The sequence below is a fragment of the Schistocerca piceifrons genome, chromosome 9 (assembly GCF_021461385.2).
Source record: "Schistocerca piceifrons isolate TAMUIC-IGC-003096 chromosome 9, iqSchPice1.1, whole genome shotgun sequence".
In the NCBI taxonomy this organism is placed as follows: domain Eukaryota; kingdom Metazoa; phylum Arthropoda; class Insecta; order Orthoptera; family Acrididae; genus Schistocerca; species Schistocerca piceifrons.
In genome coordinates this window covers 85,217,310-85,239,051 of record NC_060146.1, presented here as the reverse complement: position 1 = coordinate 85,239,051, position 21,742 = coordinate 85,217,310, and the positions used below count along the sequence as shown (strand labels likewise).

Sequence of the window (21,742 nt, the reverse complement as noted above, 5' to 3'; positions counted from 1 at the left end):
TATTTATTTTACTGTCCAAATAGCGAAACTCGTAGACTATTTTTAGTGTTTCATTTCCTAATCTAAGTCCCTAAGCATCTCCTGATTGAATGTGACTAAATTCCATTTTTTCTGCTTTTGTTGTTGTTAATCTCGTGTACTCCTTTCAGACACTGCCTATTCTGTTCAAGTGCTCTTCCAAATCGTTAACTGTCTCCGTCAGAATTACAAAGTCATCAACATACCGCAAAGCTTTTATTTGTTTTCTCTGAACTTTTAGTTTATTTTCCATATAGTTATTTATTTATTTATTCTGCTTGCTCAGTGTACAGATTAAATAACATCTGTGATAGGCTACAACCCTGTCTCATTCCCTTCTGAACTACTGTTTCCACTTCACGCCCTTCATCTCTTATAACTGCAGTCAGGTTTTTGTACTAGCTGTAAACAACCTTTTGCTGCCTGTATGTTGTTGTTGCTACCTTCATAAGTTTGAGTGTATTCTAGTCAACATTGTCTAAGGCTTTCTCTAAGTCTGCAAATACTGTCAACATAGGTTTTAATTTCCTTACTCAATCTTCATGATGGTCAAGCGGCTGATCAGTCAGAACAACTAAGCAAGGAAGTTGTAAAATTTCGGAGGATCTCAGATGCTGAGCCTGTTACATTAGTCAGAGTGAACTAGTGTAAGTAGTTCACCAAGGATGCAAAATAGATGAAGTATTTCTTTCCTAAAAAATGGTCTTGCCACAATATGAAATCAATTTTTATTTACAATGAATGAGGTACAAAGGCAATGGGAGCAAAGGGAAGTGATAGCTATCATCTGGCATTATTGCATATAGTGCCAGGATGAGTAATGTTTATGTTTAATGGAGAGTTCTGTGATCAAGAGATGTGGAAGCACTGCTACAAAATATATTAGACTCCAAAAACTTAGGAGCTAACCGGATAATATTCAATTCAAATCATTGGCTGCTACATTCAAAGAACTTTCCCTAACAGTAACTGAACACGTGGGGACCACAAATGAAACATCAAAAGCATGTCCTTTAAAGTTACTTGAACAGCCACTCCATACTCGGCTACTAGACATAACTTTTGTCAAATCGTATTAACAGAGATCAGAGGTATTAGTACATATCTGGAGAGCAATAACTGTTCCAGTATACTAAGATCTTGTGCAGAGTTGGTAGCAGCTTTTTGATTTACCGTTCTAACCATTTGATGAGTCAAAGTGTATTACTTGAAATACTGATGTATGCGGGCATAACACCTGGTTAATCCCATCGAGGTTCTTTCCACAATGTTATATCTGGCTTTCAAAAATGACACACAAGATTTTCATGTTCTCTTGCTTGCTACATGCAGGCTGTCAGTACAACAGAAAATAATGAACACGACCTTTTTGTAGCAGATTGCCATTAAAGAAATCCTGACCATTGGGGCTGCATTTGAAGGTCGCTTTTGTATGTTTTTTCTTGAATGACTGGAAGAATATGGCCTCTAGTGAAAATGTATCCTAGTACAAGCTTTAACTACATTAAATTTCCTTCAAAAGGGACCTGGTCATTATTTCCATAGGACTAGTATTTGGCGTGTAGCAAGTGAGAGGGTATGAAAATCTCACACTTGGTTTTTGAAAGCCAGATATAACATTGCAGGTTGCATAAAATGACATATAGTGGCAGCTGTATTGCCCTGTATGAAAAAAAATAGGAGAGTGACCTCTGATCATAGACCCAACTACTTTCTACATGTGTCCTCTGGGGTACATTAAAGGAGCCTCCACGAAGATTGCAATGATTTCCGACCTAGATGAGACTTGCAGTCGGGGGTACCCTGGGCGTCAGGTTTCTCTGGCGGCTGATCCTTTCACACCAGAAACATCATCTTGGTCCTTTTCAGGACCACAGTTGACCATCATATCGATGAATATAGAAGGTATATCATCACCAAAAGAACTGTTACAAGAGCTGTGCAGACAAACCAAGTGCGATGTACTCTGCATACAGGAGACCCACAGAAACTGTGAAATGCGCAGACCAAAAATAAACGGAATGAGACCGGCTACAGAAAGACCCCACCCAAAAAGTGCTATATTTGTCCAACCAGATACACAGATAATATCATCAGCCTTTACTGAAGCAAATGATATCAAAATCTTAACTTTGGAAATCAAAGGATGTACAGTCACATCCGTATACAAACCGCCGGATGTTGACCTCAAAATCAATCTGCCTAATAACTTTTATAGTCAACACACACAAATAGTGACTGATGACTTCAACTGTCACAGCACCACGTGGGGCTATGAGCATGATGATGAGAATGGTACAGCATTACAAGAATGGGCGGAAGGCAGTCATCTGAGCCTTTTACCTGCATCTTTCAACAGTGGCAGATGGAAACGCAGATACAACCCCGATCAGATATTTTGCAGCGAGAGCATCTCACAACAGTGCATAAAAACTGTCTGCAACCCTATTCCAAATACACAGCACAGACCGATCATGTGTGAAATTTACACAGCGGTTAGACCAGACAGTTCTGTTCAGAAGGAGGTTTAACTTCAGGAAAGCCAACTGGCCAAAGTTTACAGAGACGATGGACGCTGCAGTTCCCAATATTGAACCTTCACCTGACTCGTATGATACTTTTGTGAGGGCTGTAAAGAGGTGCTCCAGAATTGCAATTCCTTGGGGTTGTCGAACATCATACATTCCTGGTGTAACTTCAGAACTCAGTGCTCAATTTACAGAGTATACGGTATTATTCGAAGAAGATCCGTTTGGCGAGACAATGCTATCGGCTGGGAATAAACTTATTGCATCTCTGAAAGAATTCAAAAGGAATTCTTGGGTTAAAACTATGGAAGAACTTGATCTCATCAGAAACAGTCATAAAGCGTGGAGATTATTGAGATGCCTCAATAATGACCCAACTAGATCCACAGCACAGTGCAACGTTACTGCAGATCAGATAGCACACCAACTGCTCATGAATGGGAAGAATCAAAGTTCTGAAAGTACAGCAAGAGGCCCAAGAACAAATGAGGGATCTGACTCTTCCATTCGAGATATACGAATTAAACAAGGCTATTAAGGAGAGCAAAACTGGTAAAGCATCCGGTCTAGATTACACGTGTATGGAGCAAATCAAGAATTTCGGCCCAGAAACAAGAAGTGGATCCTGCAGCTTTTCAACAACTGCATGAACCAGTGCCAAATACCAAAGATCTGGCGAAAGAGAAGGGTGATAGCTCTTCTGACACCTGGAAAGGAAGCAAATCATCCCAAGAATATCAGACCAGTTAGCCTTTTGAGTCACCTTTATAAACTGTTCGAACGTATGATTCTAAATAGAATCCTACCAATAATAGACCCTCTTCTCATACCCGAACAAGCAGGATTTCGACCAAACAGAAGCTGCACAGGGCAACTTTTGAATCTCTCAGTTTATAGAGGATGGCTTTGAAACCCGTCAAGTAATGGGCGTGGTCTTCGTGGATCTCACAGCAGCGTATACTGTCCATCGTCGGTTACTCCATGCAAAATTATACAGTATGATCAAGAACGCCCACCTCGTTAGACTACTCAGCACCCTCCTCCAAAACTGCAGGCTTTTTGTTGAATTCAAGGATAACGCAGTCACTGGAGAGCGCAGAAAAACGGTCTACCTTGGGGAAGTGTCTTGGCTCCACTTCTCTTCAACATTTATACCAATGAACAGCCATTGACCCCAGGCACAAGGAGACTGTTATATGCAGATGACCTAGCCCTTGCTGCACAGAGCTCATGCTTTGAAAGAGTGGAAAGAAACCTGACAACAGCACTTAAAACACTGTCAAGCTACTACAATCAGAACCAAACCAGACCAAACCCTTCGAGGACACAAGTGTGTGCCTCTCATTTAAGGAACAGGGAAGCTAATCGTGAGCTACATATTGCATGGTCAGGCATCCAACTCCAGCATCATCATACACCTAAATACTTGGGAGTCACTCTCGATAAAACTCTGACATTCAAAACTCGCTGCAAGAACACCAAACTGAAAATCTCCGCTTGAAACAACCTAATTCGCAAACTAGTGGGGACACAGTGGGGATCACATCCACAAACTATTCACTGTTCTGCAATGGCACTGTGCTTTTCTACTGCTGAATATGCTTCTCCAGTCTGGTACAGGTCATCTCATGCCAGACAAGTAGACATTGCTCTCAACGAAACCTGCGGGTTGATCACAGGTTGCTTAAGACCTACCCCAACTGATAAGCTCTACTGCCTGGTTGGAATAGCGCCACCATGGATACGCAGAACAGTGACTGCCAACAAGGAGAGACTGAAAGTGGAACAGGACAGTGCCCATCCACTGCACGGACATAACCCACCACAGCAATGTCAGAGATCGCGAAAGAGCTTCCTGAGAACATTTGAGAAGCTCACCATTTCACCAGAGAAGGCAAGACTGGAGTTATGGAAGAAGTCGACGCCTCACCTGCAGACGCCAGAAGCTGAAGAACTACCACCTGGACACAACGAGAGCTGGCTGGTGTGGAAATCTCTAAACAGATTACGATCAGGAGTTGGATGATCCAGAGATAACCTGAAGAGATGGGGCTTCATAACAGAAGATACGTCCTGTGATTGTGGACAAGAACAAACCACAAGCCACATGCTCCAGTGCCTTTTGTGCTCTACATACTGCATGAAGATGATCTCCTGCAAGCCACTCCAAGCACCTTGGAGGTAGAAAAGTACTGGGCACATGTAATATAAATACAATTTGTATATATATGTGTACATATATATTGTGACTTACCATACGAAAGCGCTGGCAGGTCGATAGAAACACACACAGTTTCTCCGTCCTCTAACGTGTTTTGGCGGTTTTTATCCCGAATTTCTCCGTCATCTAACGTGTTTTGGTGGTTTTAATTCTCTTTGTTTTTCTATCGACCTGCCAGCGCTTTCGTATGGTAAGTCACATCATCTTTGTTTTTAAATATATTTTTCCCGCGTGGAATGTTTCCCTCTATTATATTGTACATATATATTGATGTGTATGGCTACTGTAAATTTGTGTGTTTCTGACTCGAGAATAATAATGCATCCTCTAAAATTATTTTAGAAGGTAATTTACAGCAGACTATTGAACCATATTTCTGAAAATAATGTTCTAGCAAAAGCTTAGTTTGGCTTCAATAAAGGCTTTTCTACTGATAGAGCAAGATACGATCTCACAAGTTCAGATTTGGAACACCTAAACAAGAAAAATTATACTGTTGGCAATTTCTATGGTCTTCCCAAAGTGTCCCATTGTGCATCTAGTAAGGAAACTATAGCATTATGGTGATAAAGGCATCTTCCTTGCCTGGATGGAGTAGTTTTATCACTAGAAAACAGAGGGCAACACCAACAAGTGATATAACAGAAATAATACCAAATTCAGAGTTGAGAAACATTAAATAATTTGTGCAACAAGGGTTGGTGCATAACCAAATCCTATATTTGATTTACATAAATTATTTACTTGGGACATTGGAGGACATTCCAGCAACTGGAATGTTTGCTGATGCAATGCCCAAACATCTTAATACCAGGAGAATAATACACAGGCTTAAAACTCCTATTATGGTATTCTAAACAAATAAAAGTGGCTTATATCTACCAGAAGGAGAAATTAGTGGGCACAGGCTCCACGTGTGAAGCACCTCGCTATTCAGATAGTTAATGAGCTGCGATGGCGGCAGCATGTGGAGAAGTTACCCAAAAATTTCAGTTTGCCTACTTTTCAGGAATCTCTCTAATTGTATGGATCTGCGTACAGGAATTATAACTTGCTTCCTCTCTTTATTGTCCTACAGAGTAATATTCTGGGATCTCTGCTAATGTCAGACAAGTATTTATGTTAGTTCTACAGAAAACTGCAGTAAGTTTATTGCAGTAAGTCGATAAACAAGCATCTTGCAGAAGCCTGTCGGGAACCTAGAGACTCTTACTGGTATACAAATGCTCAAATACTGCCTAATGGTATTTGTGGATAATAAACTAGGGTCAGTTGAGGAATACCTGTGCAATTCGCAACAACACTAGCTATAAAAATAATTTCTGTATTTGATATGCAACTCTCACTAGAGTTCACAGTGGAATCATGTATCTCGTGCAAATGTCTGTGATGGTTTGCCAATTGACATCAGGCAGAAAACAAAGTAAAAAAAAAAAAAAAAAAAAATTCAGAAACAAAGAAAAGAAATACCTCATTAGGCATCACTAAAAATTGTCAGAATATTTGAATTCAGCAAGGTAAAGCCACGGAATTGTGATGTTTACATTTAACGGTTCCTAACTTTGCAAGAGTACAGACAACTGATAGTGGTCTGTGTAAATATATAGAAATGGTTTTTTCAAAGTTATCAGTAGAAGAGTAGGGTAGTATGGTAAAGGTACACTTATGTTGCTGGCGGTTGTTGCATTGTGAATGATGGAATTGAAGGTGATGAATAATGAGTCGATTGTCAGAATGTTCTATTACAGTTTTCTATAGTTTGTTAATAAAGTTAGCAGGCATTTTATTTTATTAGGTTCGAATGTAAACAAATTGTTGCATTTTGCAGAAAAATTGGAAATATGGCATACAAGTAGGCGCAATGGTGAATGTAAATCTTGGGCTACTCTACACACCAGTATATTAGGGCAATTGCATTTTTCAAGTTGAAAATCATTGGCATTGGCTCTGCCATCTCAGAACCAAACAAGTCACATTTCAACCTAAATTCCTTTCAGAGTATACTGATGCAATAGCTCCCTACTTCACAATCATATACAACCTCTTGCTCAATGAAAGATCTGTACATAAAGACTGGAAAGTTGCACAGTCACACCAGTCTTTAAGAAAGGCTACAGGAGTAATCCACTAGATTACATGTCCATATTATTAACCTCAATATGCAGCAGGTTTTTTTGGAACATAATCTGTTTGAACATTATGAATTACGTCAAAGAGAATGGTCTGTTGACACTTCGTCGTCAAGGATTTAGAAAACTTTCTTCTTGTGGAACACAACTACCTCCTCACTCTCACGAAATGTTGAGTGCTGTTAGCATGGAATTCCAAATTGATTCTGAATATCTGGATTTCCAGACGGCTTTTGACATTGTACCTCAGAAGCGGCTAGTAATAAAGTTGCGTGCTTATGAAATATTGTCTCGGTTATGTGACTAGATTCATAATTTCCTGTTGGAGAGGTCACAGTTCATAATAATTGATGGTGAGTGATCAAGTAAAATAGGAGTGATATCTAGCATTCTGCAAGGTGGTGTTATAGGCCCTCTGCTGGCCCTTATTTGTATAAGCCATCTTAGGTTGTTTGTAGATAATACTGTCGTGTGTCGTCCAGTAAAGTCATCAGAAGTTCAAAACTAATTGCAAAACAATTTGGAAAAGGTATCTGCATGTTGTGAAAATTGGCAATTGATCCTAAACAATGAAAAGTGTCAGGTCATTCACATGAGTGCTAAAAGGAATCCATTAAACTTCGGTTATACAATAAATCAGTCAAATCGACAGACTGTAAATTCAACTAAATACCTAGGAACTACAGTTGTGAACAATATAAATCAGAAAGAATTCGTAGGAAATGCTGTGGGAAAGACAAACCGAAGACTGCATTTTATTGCCAGAACACTTAGAAAATGCAGCAGATCTCTAAAGACACTGCCTACACTACGCTTGTCTGTCCCCTTTTTTTGGAATACTGCTGTGCAGTATATAATTCTTACCAGACAGGATTACCGGAGTACATTGAGAAAGTTCAAAAAAGGGCGGCATGTTTTGTAGCATCGAGAAATAGGGGAAAGATTGTCACTGACATGATACAGGATTTGGGGTGGACATTGTTTAAACAAAGGAGTTTCTTGCTGCAGTAAGATCATCTCTCAAAATTTCTATCAGCAACTTTCTCCTCCGAATGTGAAAATATTTTGTTGACACTGACCTATGTAGGGAAAAAGATTATCGTATTAAATATGGGAAATCAGAGCTCCCACAGGAAGATACAGGTGTTCGTTTTTTCCGCGCGCTGTATGAGAGTGAAATAATTGACAATTATTGTGAAGGGGGTTCTATGAACCCTCTGCCAGGCAGTTAAGTGTAATTTGCAGAGCAGCCATGTAGATGTAGTTGCAGCTTAGACCTTGGGTTACACAGAGGTCAGTACGTCTGCACATATAGTTTCCTTCTATTCATATTCGTTGGCTTTGCCAACTGTCAATCACATTGTCACATTCCAGTCTTAACTAGGCCTTGGGCTTTGCTATAGGTCTATCTTTCAGCACATATAGTTTTTTTCCATTCAGCAAATAAATATAAAAATTGGTAACCATACTCAAAGTACGTAATAACCAGATTAGAAAAAGTTATTTTGGCACTCACCACATCGAAAATAAATGTATTAATTTGTAACTTCTACCAAAACAAATCATTAGAGTCAGAGATTCAGCTGCCGATGCTGTGTGTGCACTTCAGCCGTTTGCACTAATCATAATTTGTTGTCGGTACACTTTACAGCCGTGAGCACTTTTGGATGTTAATATATAACTTTAGTCACTACATACCCCGAAGGCTCTCCTTTGTAGTGGACTTCATGGAACACATTGTATTTGTGAATGAATGAAATTAATTAATTTGAATATTTAATCTTAGGGTGACATCACACATTATTTTAGTTTTTATGTGCAGTACGTTTACATCCTAATTTTGCTGTGTTGTGTCCCCCCTCCCTCCATTTAGTTGCAGTATACATTCTCACAACTCCTCTTCACACAGGTCACGGATGGATCAGTTCTCTGGATCTGCTAAGTGTGTCAGGGTTGGTGAATTATTTTGGAAAGTGGAGTGACTTGAAAGAAGTGTCCATTACACCTCTGCTATTAAGGAAGGGCCAGTCCCATCTCGCTCTCTATGGCCTGAGCCACATCAAAGATGAGAGACTTTCCAGGATTTTTCGTGATGGCAAGGTGAGTCATTACTATGTGGCCTTATAGCTTTGTTTTCTGTTTTTAGTTATACGCAAAGTTATACTAGTTACATTTCATATCACTCTGTGCCTATTGCAGAACTATATTTCAGTATTTTGTGTGTGTGTGTGTGTGTGTGTGTGTGTGTGTGTGTGTGTGTGTGAGTGTGTGTGAAGGAATAAAAATTGATCATAATTTTATTACAGGGCACATAACACTCTGGGAAAATTGGTAAAATCGCGAGAATTTTTTCATTTGGGAAAAACCCGGGAAATTTTTCATTGTTTTAGTTTTCAGGTAAATTTTTGTAATGTTGATTGGTAAGAACCAGTGATGCAGCCAACATAACTGGGACCCAGAGCCCCGGGCACTTGTCCCTGTCCCGACATTGTCTCCACCCCCCACCTCCCCTGCCCACGCACGCTGCCTGCCTCCTCCCTCCTCCTTGGGGCCTAGGGTATGACATTAAATTTTATTGGTGCACTCCCCTTCCTCCTCCTCCTCCTCCTCCTCCTCCTCCAGGAACACATGTAGTAATAAAATGCATAGAATTTGCTTTAATATATTTCCCGGAAATCAATGAAAATAACTATTGAAATTTTGCCGAAAATCTTGTTTGTCTTGGAAACCATTTGGTGTCTCTCTGCAAGTGGTGCCCTGTGCACGATAGACCCTTTGCCCTCCCTCATTGTGCCACCCACTGATACGCTAACAAAGAGTTTTACTTTAGCCCACTACTGCAGTAATAAAACATAAATGATAGAATAACACTGAAATCACACTGTAGCTGCATAGAAAACGTGCCATTTACAACAACTAAATACAGTGCGCACACACGTGTCTGCTGAGAACAAAATGGGTTAAATGCTTTAGGATGAAGACTAAGCAATACTTAGTAATAGTAAACAGCTTTCAATTACTGTGACATCACAACTATCTACATTTATAAAAGGTCGCAGAAAAATATTGCGAATGCTGGTTTGAGAAGTGTTACTTTCAAAGTAAGATTCCTTTTACACAAGATGAATTCTATTACACATAATTATTGTTGTGTGTTAGACTCATCAATACAAATAATACAATTTACACACATAAAGTATTAAAAAGTAAATTGATTTTTATTTACAGTCATCATTACGAGCTTGACACATTACTTTACATAGGTAACGTTACCCTCATTTAAAAATGCTGCAACTGAATAATCACATATTTCCACAAGGATGTCATTTGGTATATACTAAGAGATGTTGAAATAGTTTAAATGTATGGAGATGTTGAAATAGTTTAAATGTATGAGATGGAAAGGTGAAGTTTCCTTTCTTCCTAGTATCACACGTGTTGGAAATGGTTCCCTATAAACAATTCTGAATTAAGATATACAGTTCCTAAATGTACACATATGGTAAAAGAATGAAGTCTATGGCACTCAACTCATGAATTGACTTCTTGCCTGACTGTAGGTAGAATGCAGAGTCGCTGCTTCAGGAGGGGGCAAGCTGGCAACCCGTCAACCTGAGACTGCCTTTGACCCCTGTGAAAGATTCATGGTACTTGATATTATGGAAAGGATAGATTGTTACTCCCATATAGAGGAGACACTGAGTTGCAGTCAGTAACGACAGAAAAGCTGCTATAAATTAAGCTTTCAGCCAAAAGGGGTTCTTCTGTAGTAGATACCACACACATTCACAGATGCACAATTCACGCACAATCCGGCCTCAGCAGCCAGAGACAGTACTCATATTGTCATAGTTACAGTACATACTGCTACATTGTGCGCTACAGTTCAGAGACCTATAGTGGCAGAGTGCCGCAAATATGCATACAGGAAGTTAAAGGCGTAGATGTTCATAATGTTAATTTCATTTAAAAAGCTTTGAGTTTTCACACGAAAAATTTGGAGGCATTACTTTTCAGCAAACCCTTGTATACACCCCGATCAACCAAGAACATTATCACCATCTGCTTAAAACAGTGTCAACCCACCTGGTGAATGTAGTACAGAAGCTATTGAGCATGGCATGGATTTGACAAGTTCTTGGTATGTTTCTGTTGATATGAGGCACAAGATGTGTATGCACAGGTCATGCAGTTCCTGTAAATTACAAGTAGGCGACGTGTGGACACGGAGGTGATACCCGATAGAGTCCCAGATGCGTTCCCTCCAGTTCAGATCAGATGAGTTTTGGGGCCAAGACATCAGTATGAGTTAATTATAGTGTTCCTGAAACCTCTGTAGCTTGTGACACAATTATTCCACTGAAGAAGTCAAGTGTGAAAGATTGCATGTGGTCTGCAGTAATGTTCACATAGTCGATGGTTGTGATTGTGCCTTCAGTTATTACCACAGGTGTTGCACAAGCCAAGGTGTAAGTGCTCTATAGCATTTTATTGCCCTGACCAGTCTGCGTTTGTGACACGGTACTAGTTTTGAGCAACCATTTGCCTGCATGATGGCTTATCTGGGCACGATCATTGACCTGCTGTTAGAAGAAACGAGATTCATCTGACCAGGCAACATATTTCTGTGGTCCAATCTCTATAATTCTGCACTGCTTAATTTGTAATTGATGATGATTTTGTTGGGTCAGCTTGTAAAGACACAGCATTGTCTGCTGCAGAGCTCTATATTCAGTAATGTGTACTCGATGGTGTGCACCAAAACACATGGCTGTCAGATCTGCCACAGATCTACTTTACAGAGTGGCTGCGTCTCCAACCTCTTCATCGTGTGAAAAGGCGTATATGTCTGTCACCTGTTTACTTGGACTTTCGCTATCTTTCGACCACTTTCTGTAGATGTCCACAGCAGTAGCATGCGAACAGCTGATCAGCTCGCAGCTGAGCCGTTCTTGAGATGCTCATTTCCAGGCACCGGGCCACAACCGTCTACTGTCTGTCATAGCCACATGTGTCAGTGGATTTCCCTGTTTGCAGCTCCCGTTGTTTTTGCATTTTTACGACTCTGATCATCGTGGTTGTCAGCACCTATACATTGACTGTATGAGACGATTGTGGCTAGATGACACATGAGGACAGCATACAACACAACATAAGATTACATACACTCCCTCATAGTCTTTCTTATATGAACACACATCACTACTCTGACTGGTACAATGGAGCAAGTGAATCAAGGCAGACCATTAAAAAACAATATCAGATGTGGACAGCCATTAGGAGGCAAGTCCAGAAAAGAAGACTGGCAGGTAATGAAGATGATAACTAGATGGGCCAGTCATCCTCTAACACAGTAAAAGCTTCAACCTAAGATGTTAGGGAGAAAGGAATAGCAAAATAATGCTGTGTTCAGCTCATTATCACTTCAAGTTACTGAAGATACCCTAGCTCATGATGACGGAGAAAGGCAGTGAAACAAATCCTGTTGCTTTAATTCGCTCATAGCTTATTATGGACTTTGCTGCTCAAACATGTAATTTCTCGTGTGCTTTATGTATTTGTACCTCAGTACTTAATATTGACTGTGTCGTATATGAGATTGATGTCTTGTGTCCATTAGCTGTGTGGGTAACATGCCTGTATAGACGATGATTTTAGGTCTTGTAACCTGGGCTCTGTACTTGTTTTGTAAACTTTATGTTGCTGTTATCTTTTGTTATACATGAGTATAGTCTATGATGGGTTGCTTAACTATTTAATTAGTACATCTTTTGTTTCATTTAACCCATTTTTGTCTCTTTTTTTCTTCTTTTTATCTTTAATAGAGAAGAAGGATAGAGCATATGGTTACAAGCAAAAAAAAATTACAAACTTATAAACTTGTACTGCAGAAAGACACACAAAAGTGGTGGGGTAGGCATTTATAGTAGAAATGATGTAAAATGTGAAAAAATTATATGGATAGATGATCTGAGTACTGAAATGGTATTTGAGGTTGCAGCGGTAAACCTGAAGTATGGAAACAACAGCCTTATTATAGCAGCACCGTATAGATCACCTGGAAGTAACACAGAAGAGTTTCTAAATTGCCTAGAGGACTTGCTGGAGGGGACAGCAGCGTATAAAAAACACTTGTTGCTTGTTGGAGACATCAACATAGACTCATTAAATAATAGTGTTAACTATTCGCACTATATGGATGTATTGCAGTGTTTTAACTTTAAACAAATGAACTCAGAACCTACAAGAGTCACTGCAAATACGAAGACATGTATTGACCATGTTCTCACAAATGTAGGAAAAGTGAAAGTAAATGTAAACACCTTAGAAAACTACATTTGTGATCACAGAGCTCTTACTATGGAAATTGATGTAGGGAACATAGATGGAGGATAATGGAATGTAATCAAATTAAATTGGGTGATCCTGAGGGAATTAGATTAGGAAATGAGACACTTAAAGTAGTAAAGGAGTTTTGCTATTTAGGGAGTGAAATAACTGATGTTGGTCGAAGTAGAGAGGATATAAAATGTAGACTGGCAATGGCAAGGATAGCGTTTCCGAAGAGGAGAAATTTGTTAACATCGAGCATAGATTTAAGTGTCAGGAAGTCGTTTCTGAAAGTATTTGTATGGAGTGTAGCCATGTATGGAAGTGAAACATGGACGATAACTAGTTTGGACAAGAAGAGAATAGAAGCTTTCGAAATGTGGTGCTACAGAAGAATGCTGAAGATAAGGTGGGTAGATCACGTAACTAATGAGGAGGTATTGAATAGGATTGGGGAGAAGTTTGTGGCACAACTTGACTAGAAGAAGGGATCGATTGGTAGGACATGTTTTGAGGCATCAAGGAATCACAAATTTAGCATTGGAGGGCAGCGTGGAGGGTAAAAATTGTAGAGGGAGACCAAGAGATGAATACACTAAGCAGATTCAGAAGGATGTAGGTTGCAGTAAGTACTGGGAGATGAAGAAGCTTGCACAGGATAGAGTAGCATGGAGAGCTGCATCAAACCAGTCTCAGGACTGAAGACCACAACAACAACAACAAACATAGATGAAACTGAAAGTGATACAGTTATATATTAAAAAAATTTAATTATTCTAAATTTAAGATGGCACTAGGGAATGAAAAATGGGAACCAGTGTACAATGCAACTGAAGTGAATGAAAAATGGGAATATTTCTATAAGTTATTCAGTAACACTTTAAATGAAACCTGTCCTTTAGTTATAAACCACAAAGCCGAGAATCTCCCTTCTGAAATTATTGAACTGTGGGAGAAAATGGAAGATTGCTATATACTTTTTAGAGATACTAAACTACAATATTTCTCAACAAAATATAAACTACTCAGAAAAACATACAGAGTCCTTGACTGACCTAAAAACACAGGAATATACCTCTGAAATAAGGAACTCTAGCTGTATCAGTAAAACTGCGTGTAAAATAATGCATAAAGAAAGTGGGAAACAGATTTCCTATGAACACAGTAACATAACATTAAAAGAAAATGGTGAAGAAATAAATGACCCAAAAGAAATGCGTGAGAAATTTATACGAAAGATCAGTACAGTTGGTACAAATGAAGTTCATGTCAAGCCACAAAATTTTAGTCTTGGAAAATCTAGCCAGTACTTTTATATCCACGGCATTACTGCGAGGGATGTCCTAGCAATCATATCAGCACTTCGACCAAAAATGTCTTGTGGCTGGGATGACATTTCAACTAAACTGCTAAAGGAATGCAGGGATGAATTAGTGAAACCCCTGACTGTCCTAATGCAAGAGGGACTGAAAAAGCAAATTTGCAAAAGATTTGGTCATTGAAATTCTGTAGAAAAGATGTTGTGAATGATGTTGCAAATGTTAGAATATGCTCTTGTCATTTCAAAGTAACTGGTTATGTAATGGACTTGCTGAATTTACCATAGAATGGAGTTCTTAAGACTGATGAGTTTCCTTTCTGCAATTTCCCTTGTAGCATGACTGATGACATGTTTTAGCAAATGTGAGATCCATAGAAGCCTAGAGATTTCTGGAAAGCTATCACAATAAAAGAAGAGTGCTGATAAAGGTAAATTCACTGATAAAATTGTTTTGCTTCAGATGTACTTAATAGGATTCCTAGCAGCTCATTCCACCTAGAAATAGTTAAAATTTATGCCAGATCATGGTATACTGATAATTTTTACTTATGGACCGTCTGACAGCAACTGAATAAAACACAATTTTAGTGCCATACGCGTTTTGCCTTTATTTTCTGCAAGGCACCTCAGTGGCCTGGAATATGTACGTATGTTAGCTATTTAATTTACATTTTTGTCACTGTGCCTATAGGTTATAAACAGTTCTGGTGGTTGGTATTTCCTATTAAGTAGTAATGTTTTGAACTGTACTTACAGGTTGCGTGGACTATTTCTTACATATTACGCTCCTGTTGCATTTTCTTATGAATGCCAATTTGCGATTTTTTTCCCACATTCCACAGCACTATGAACTGAAGGCTTGTTTCAATGCAATATTTTGGTTTCTGTTGCCGACTGTCAAATGTTTTTGCCAAAGATCGAATGTTATTGCCAAACTTTTGAGTGTAATTATTGAAGTATCTGTGATCTGTTCGTGTGTGTGTGTGTGTGTGTGTGTGTGTGTGTGTCTCCAGATGGTGTGGGGAAGAGCTTTTTTTGTTTTATGTTATCATTTCCTTTATTAAGTGTAGTAGGGAGCCTGTGCTGATGTGTGTTTGTTCATTTATCACATGTTTGTTTTCTGCTATGGCTTTCTGGATAAATACCTCCCTCGGAAATGGAGTATTCCCTGACCTTTTGAAAATTACTGAAATTATACCAGTGCATAAAAGGGGATTAAAAACTGACACTAAAAACTACAGGCCAGTATCATTAACCTCAGAACCGGGCAAATTGTTAGAGAGAGAGTAATACTAAATCAAGTTGAATCATATTTCACCAAACACAATCTGTTAAACAACCTACAACATGGATTTAGAAAAGGGAGATCTACTACAACAGTAGTAGCATCTTTTATACATGAAATATTAAATAAGCTGGACAAAAGTGACAAGGTAACAGGCACTTTCCTAGATATGAGTAAAGCCTTTGATACTGTGAATCATACCATTCTTCTGTGTAAGCTAGAAGAGTATGGGTTGAGAGGACTAGCCTTGAAACTACTTACCTCCTATTTGAAAGACAGGAAACCAAACTTCAGGACACTTCAATGTGGCGTGCCTCAAGGAAGCATACTAGGGCCTTTTCTGTTCCTTTTATATGTAAATAACTTATTTGAACCCCAAAATTGCATGGTTGTAAGCTATGCCGATGACATATCCTTCATCAGCCGTGGCAGTGATATGCAGTCTGCAGCTAACAGTACTGAGATCAGTTTCAATACTCTGTCCGCATACCTTACAGCAAACAAGCTTCTTGTAAATAAAGACAAAATGGTAATAATGAAGTTCATCCACAGTTATAATTCTGCCATAACTGATACTGTATTTACATTCCCATTGGGTCTTGCATATGCAAATTCACATAAATTTTTGGGCATCATTGTTGATGAACACTTATCATGGAAAGAACATGTAGATAATATTTGCAAGAAAATCAGTAGAAATGTGTGTCTACTGAAACGGAGCCTTCTTGGACCATGATACTTTAAGGCAAATATATTTTGGTATTGAGATATGGGGTGGGGCATCAGCAGTTCATATAGATAAGACTTTTTAGATTACAAAAAAGGCAGTAAGAATGGTAGCCAAGGTAAAGAAGAGAGAGCCTTGTAGGGACATCTTTAGAAAATATAACATTCTTATGGTGTACTCCACGTATATACTGCAGACAATCATGTTCGTGAAACAAAATCCTGAATTTAATATGAGGAACAGTAATGTACACAACTATGATACATGGGGAAGGGAAATTTTTCATAGAATTGTGACCAATAAAAAGACAACGAACCACAGCCCACACAGAATGGGGGCAGTTTTCTACAATGCACTATCTTGTTGTGAACTCAAGAAAGTAAATCAAAATATGCTAAAGAGTAGACTGAAACAGTTATTAATAGAGAAGTGTTGTTACTCTATAGAGGAATTAAGTTGTAGTGCCATCTTGGAAAACAGTGTATATAGACAATGTCTCCAATCTATCAGTGATATGAAAGAATGTAATTATACACTGTATTATGTGTACTGTACTATTATAAATATAAGCTAAATTGTGTTACACTGTAGAGGAATATACTTGTAGTGCCCTTTTGAAAAATAATGTCTACAGACATGTGTCTGATCCATATGTTGTTATGAAAGAACGTAAATATTTTACTGTATATGTGTAATGTAATCTAAATTTTCCTGACAATGTCTGAAAACTTTTTGCTATATGGACAGAAAATAAGTAAGTAAATAAATAAATAAAGATAAGCTTGATGAGAGTTTATAGTTCAGAATGATGAAGAGGGAAGAACTAACAGTGTGGAAAGAAAGGAAGTAATCTGTTGGTTAACTCGGGTACCTGGTAGGCATCAGCTACCTGGCAATGCAGAGTGCTGTTGACCCCCTAAGATTTCTCTGTTTCTGTTGAAACTGTTTGATATCAACAATGTTATACAATCCTATGCTCTGTCTTTGGGTTGACCACCTCCACAACACCAGGGTGAGCCAATCTAATTATCCTGTACAGCCCCTCATATGTTTCATGGAACTTCTTGGTGTCTGAATTGATTTTTGAGGACCTAGGTTTGGATTTAGGTAGCACCAGTTCGTCAAGTTGGTACGATACCTGTCTGATTTGCTGATCATGTTTACTCTTATGTTTAGCCACCTTATCGTTATGCTCTTTAATGCCATGTCTCTTTTCTCTTGAGTGGATAATTCATCTCTGGGTGGAAAGCTAATTATTTGCTCGATAATACTGGGCACCTTCTCCCCTGTCATCAGTTCCTGTGGAGGTAGTTCTGTGGTAGAGTGAGGCAACTCATTGATTATTCTTTCAAACTCTTCCACATATGCTACCAACGTATAACGTTTCTTAGCACAGTAGGTTCTAAAACATCTATTGAGCTCTCTCTTCAATCTCTTGCTCATGTTGGATTGAGGATGGTGCTTTGAAATGTAAATGGGTTTTATATGTTAAGTCATTCAACATTCGTATCTAGTATACTGAAGTGAACTGCTTTCTGTTATCGCTAATGATTCTCTCAGGTTTCCCTACCTTGGTAACATAGTCATTCTTTATTTTGTCTGTTACCGACTTACTAGTGACCTTTCTCAACGGATACAATTTCACATGCTTTGACAACATATACACCACCACAAATAGATATTTATATCCTCCTCGTGATGTTGGAAGGGAGCCATATCAGTCCATGTTTTCAGTACTGCCATGACCTTCTTTTCAATATTGCTGAAGTTGCAGCTTTCCTTTATATTACCTGCCCATTTTTTCGCACCAAAGTGTGCATACGTGTAGTATATAGACCAAATTAGGTTACTGATACACTGTTTCGGCCAATAGACCTTCCACTGCATTTGGTCAGGATCTGCTCTCCTCTATAAGATACCTTTACATATCATATAATATTTCCTGATTTTACTGTTAGTATTCCTACTCCATTCTGCCTTGATAAGCTTAATATCCTCATCCTTATTTTGTTCCCTTCTTAGGTTTTGTAGGATGACTCGAATTATGTTCTCATTCTTTACTTGTGTGAAGTACATAATTGATACCTCCTTGTGCCCTGAACCATTAAAGTCCACTTTATCCATTCCAACAGGTAACCTAGATAAGATGTCTTGTCACTGTTTTTTCTCCAGGAAGGTACTTGATAGCATAATCATACTCCTGGAGAGCAATGACCCATCTGGTCAATCTGTAATGGCTCTCTCTGAAATCCATAAGGAAAGATAATGCTTTATGATCTGTGTAAACCTAAGCCTTTCTGCCCATGACATAATATCTAAATTTCTCGAATGCAAAGACTACTGCCAAAGCCTCCTTTTCTGTGACAGAGTATTTTCTTTCCCATTTATTTAATACTCTACTGGCAAAACATATGGTCTTCTTTTCTTTTTTCCCATTATTTTTAATAAGCTTGTAAAGATGAGCCCCAAACTGTATTCTGAACTGTCTGCAAAAATGCTGAATGGCTCATTTAAATTTGGGTGGGCTAACACGATACTGTTACGTAATTCGTCTTTGATCTTTTGAAGCTCTTCCCCACACTCTATAGTCCACACCTAAGTGGCATTTTTCTTAGTTAATTCCAGCAATGCCTGAGCATTGAGTGCCTGATTGTTCACAGATTTGCGATAGAATCTGGTGAGCCCTAAAAATGCTGTAATCTGGTTTTTGGTCTTAGGCTGTGGGAAATTTCTAATGGCTTCAGGTTTGTCAGGGTCAGGCTTGAGGCTTTCTGCTGAAATGACATGCGCTAAAAGTTTAATTTCGTCTTTTCCAGATTTGGACTTGTCTAGGGTGGCACTAATATTACTCTTCTCAAATTTATCGAGCACCTGTTTCAATATTTCATTATGTTCCTTCCAACTTTTGGCAGTAATCAGAATGTCATCTATGTATACTGTGATTTTGTCTAGTAGCTGTTCTCCTAGCACTTTGTCCAACATGCATATGAAGGCTCATGGTATTTTCAGACCAAATGGCAACACTCTGAAATGATAACTTCTTCCTCCATATGCAAATGCTGTATATTTTTTACATTCCGAGCTAGAGGTGTTTTCCCAGAAGCTGGCAGTCAAGTCTGTGCTTGTCAATATCTTGACGCCATTAAACTTCTGCACCAATTCCTCAAACACTTCAGGCCAATCCATTTGTGGCTGTATTAGTGTGTTCAGTGCCCTGGTATTTAGCGTAATTCTGAGTTATCCTTCTTTGTTACAGTGGCGAGAGGGCTACTGTAATTACTTTGGGAGCACTCTATTACTTTCCATTCAATCATCTTTTTAATTTCTTTGTCCACAGCTTCCATTTTTGCCAGTGGAATGGAATAGGGCACAAACCTAAAGGGGTCATGTGGCTTTACTTGAAAACAATACTCATTGTCCTTCATGCCCCTTGGTTTCTTTCAATGCTCTTTTGTGCTGTAGTAATGTGTTTTAACTCGTAGGCTTATTGCCCAGTTAAACCTTTAATGCTTGTGATCTTTTCTCTGATCCTAATCTCGATGCTTATTTCCTCCTGTGACTCTACTCTTGTAAGTAAACTAAGGGTTTCTCTCAGTTTGAGGTCCCAACATATCTTTTCCATGAGTATTCGTATTCTGGCATTACTTTCATCACGCTTTGGTCCCTGGTTCCCAACAAATTTTATTTTCCCTCTTGTTCCTCTTTCATTTTCATTACATCTTCAGCAAAATCTAGCATTGCTCTATTAGGAGTTAATCAATCTGCTACCAGCATTAAATTGACACACAGGCATGTCATTAACTGTGAATGTCTTTTCCTGCCGTGTAAATTCTAATGAAATCTGCTTCTTTATAACTTTGCTTCGGGCCCCACAGGCAGTAACTACCATTATTCCTTGTACAGGTAACTCTGGTACTTGCTTATTTTTCTTTAGTCTCTCGTAAAAGTCACTTGAAGCTGCACTAACTTTGTTACCCGAGTCCAGAATCACAACTGTCTTAATGTTTTGAACTTCAATTTCTACAGCTGGTTGGTACTTTTGCTCTACTTCTGGCCTATCCTCTTGCATAAGTGCATCTTTACTGTTATCCCTCTCCTGATATATCAAGAATTTCATTGGTGGTCCACTTATTTTGGCTGTTCGCAATTGGACCAGGTCCGAAGCACCTTCACATTTTCCGACTCCCCTTGATTTCTTTCCCAGAGTACGAACTCTGCCTTAAAATTGATCATTATTACTACAATATTCCCTGCTGCCATTATGGTTATTTCCTCCCCTAAAACCTCTTCCCCTTCTAGATGGACTACAGTTACTATTGTGAGGTCTGTTTTTCTCCCTTCTCCCTTGCTCGCTATTATTGTTTGACATGCTATTCCTGTTTGAGTCATGGTGGTTGCGGCAGTCTGCACGGCACGTGTTTTTACACCAGCCTTCTGGCACTTATCTGTTGCCTGGAAGTGCATCCAGCTTTCTAATATATACAGGAGGTTTTTAACTTCACTCTTGTTGACATGAATTAGTTTCTACTGCACAGACACTGGAAACTTAAGAACTATTATTTCTACTAGGTCAGATTCACGTAAAGGATCATTTAAATATGGGTTTTTTTCGCAGTAGTGGTGAAAGAACTCCTTGCAAGTATCGCAGCCTTTGTCTTCAGAGCTCCTAGCTTCAAATATTTCTGTTTTTCATACTGTTTTCTGTTCTTGTGGACCAGTATTGGCTTAAGAATGCTCTAACAAACTCTTGGTATGTTTTACATGTGTTACTGGTGCCTTTTCCCCATGATATTGCGGCCTCTTCAAAACGATTGGCTAAAAATTTAATTTTGTGCTGTTCTTTCATGTTGTCAGGCATGATGCCTGCAAACTGACAAATGAAAGCAACAGGATGTATACTACCTTTGCTAGAAAACTTATGAGATTTGTAAACATCGCCATTACTGACTATTTCATTAATACGAACAACACCCTTACATTTTTCTTGTTCAACCCACGTTTAGAGTTTTTGTTTTAACACAGCTTCCATATAATCTATATTTTTACCCACCTCGCTTAGTTGAGGTACGTTTTCTACCTTCTGTTCTGTTTCTCTCAAATGACCCTGAATCGTATTTGTATTATCATTACAAACAGATTCTATTAGTGATACTTTACGGCAAATGACTGCATTTTCGTCCTTT

The 21,742-nt window shown here is 38.8% G+C and overlaps 1 protein-coding gene across 1 annotated transcript in view; it reads left to right on the top strand.

The window, feature by feature from the left end:
* The window catches only part of LOC124717105 (double-strand break repair protein MRE11), a 138,624-nt gene that overhangs the window by 5,633 nt on the left and 111,249 nt on the right, over nucleotides 1–21,742 (top strand). Inside the window, exon 4 of the mRNA XM_047243815.1 lies at nucleotides 8,806–8,996. Within this exon, the coding sequence (XP_047099771.1) occupies nucleotides 8,806–8,996 (191 nt within the window). The remainder of the gene's footprint in view (nucleotides 1–8,805; nucleotides 8,997–21,742) is intronic.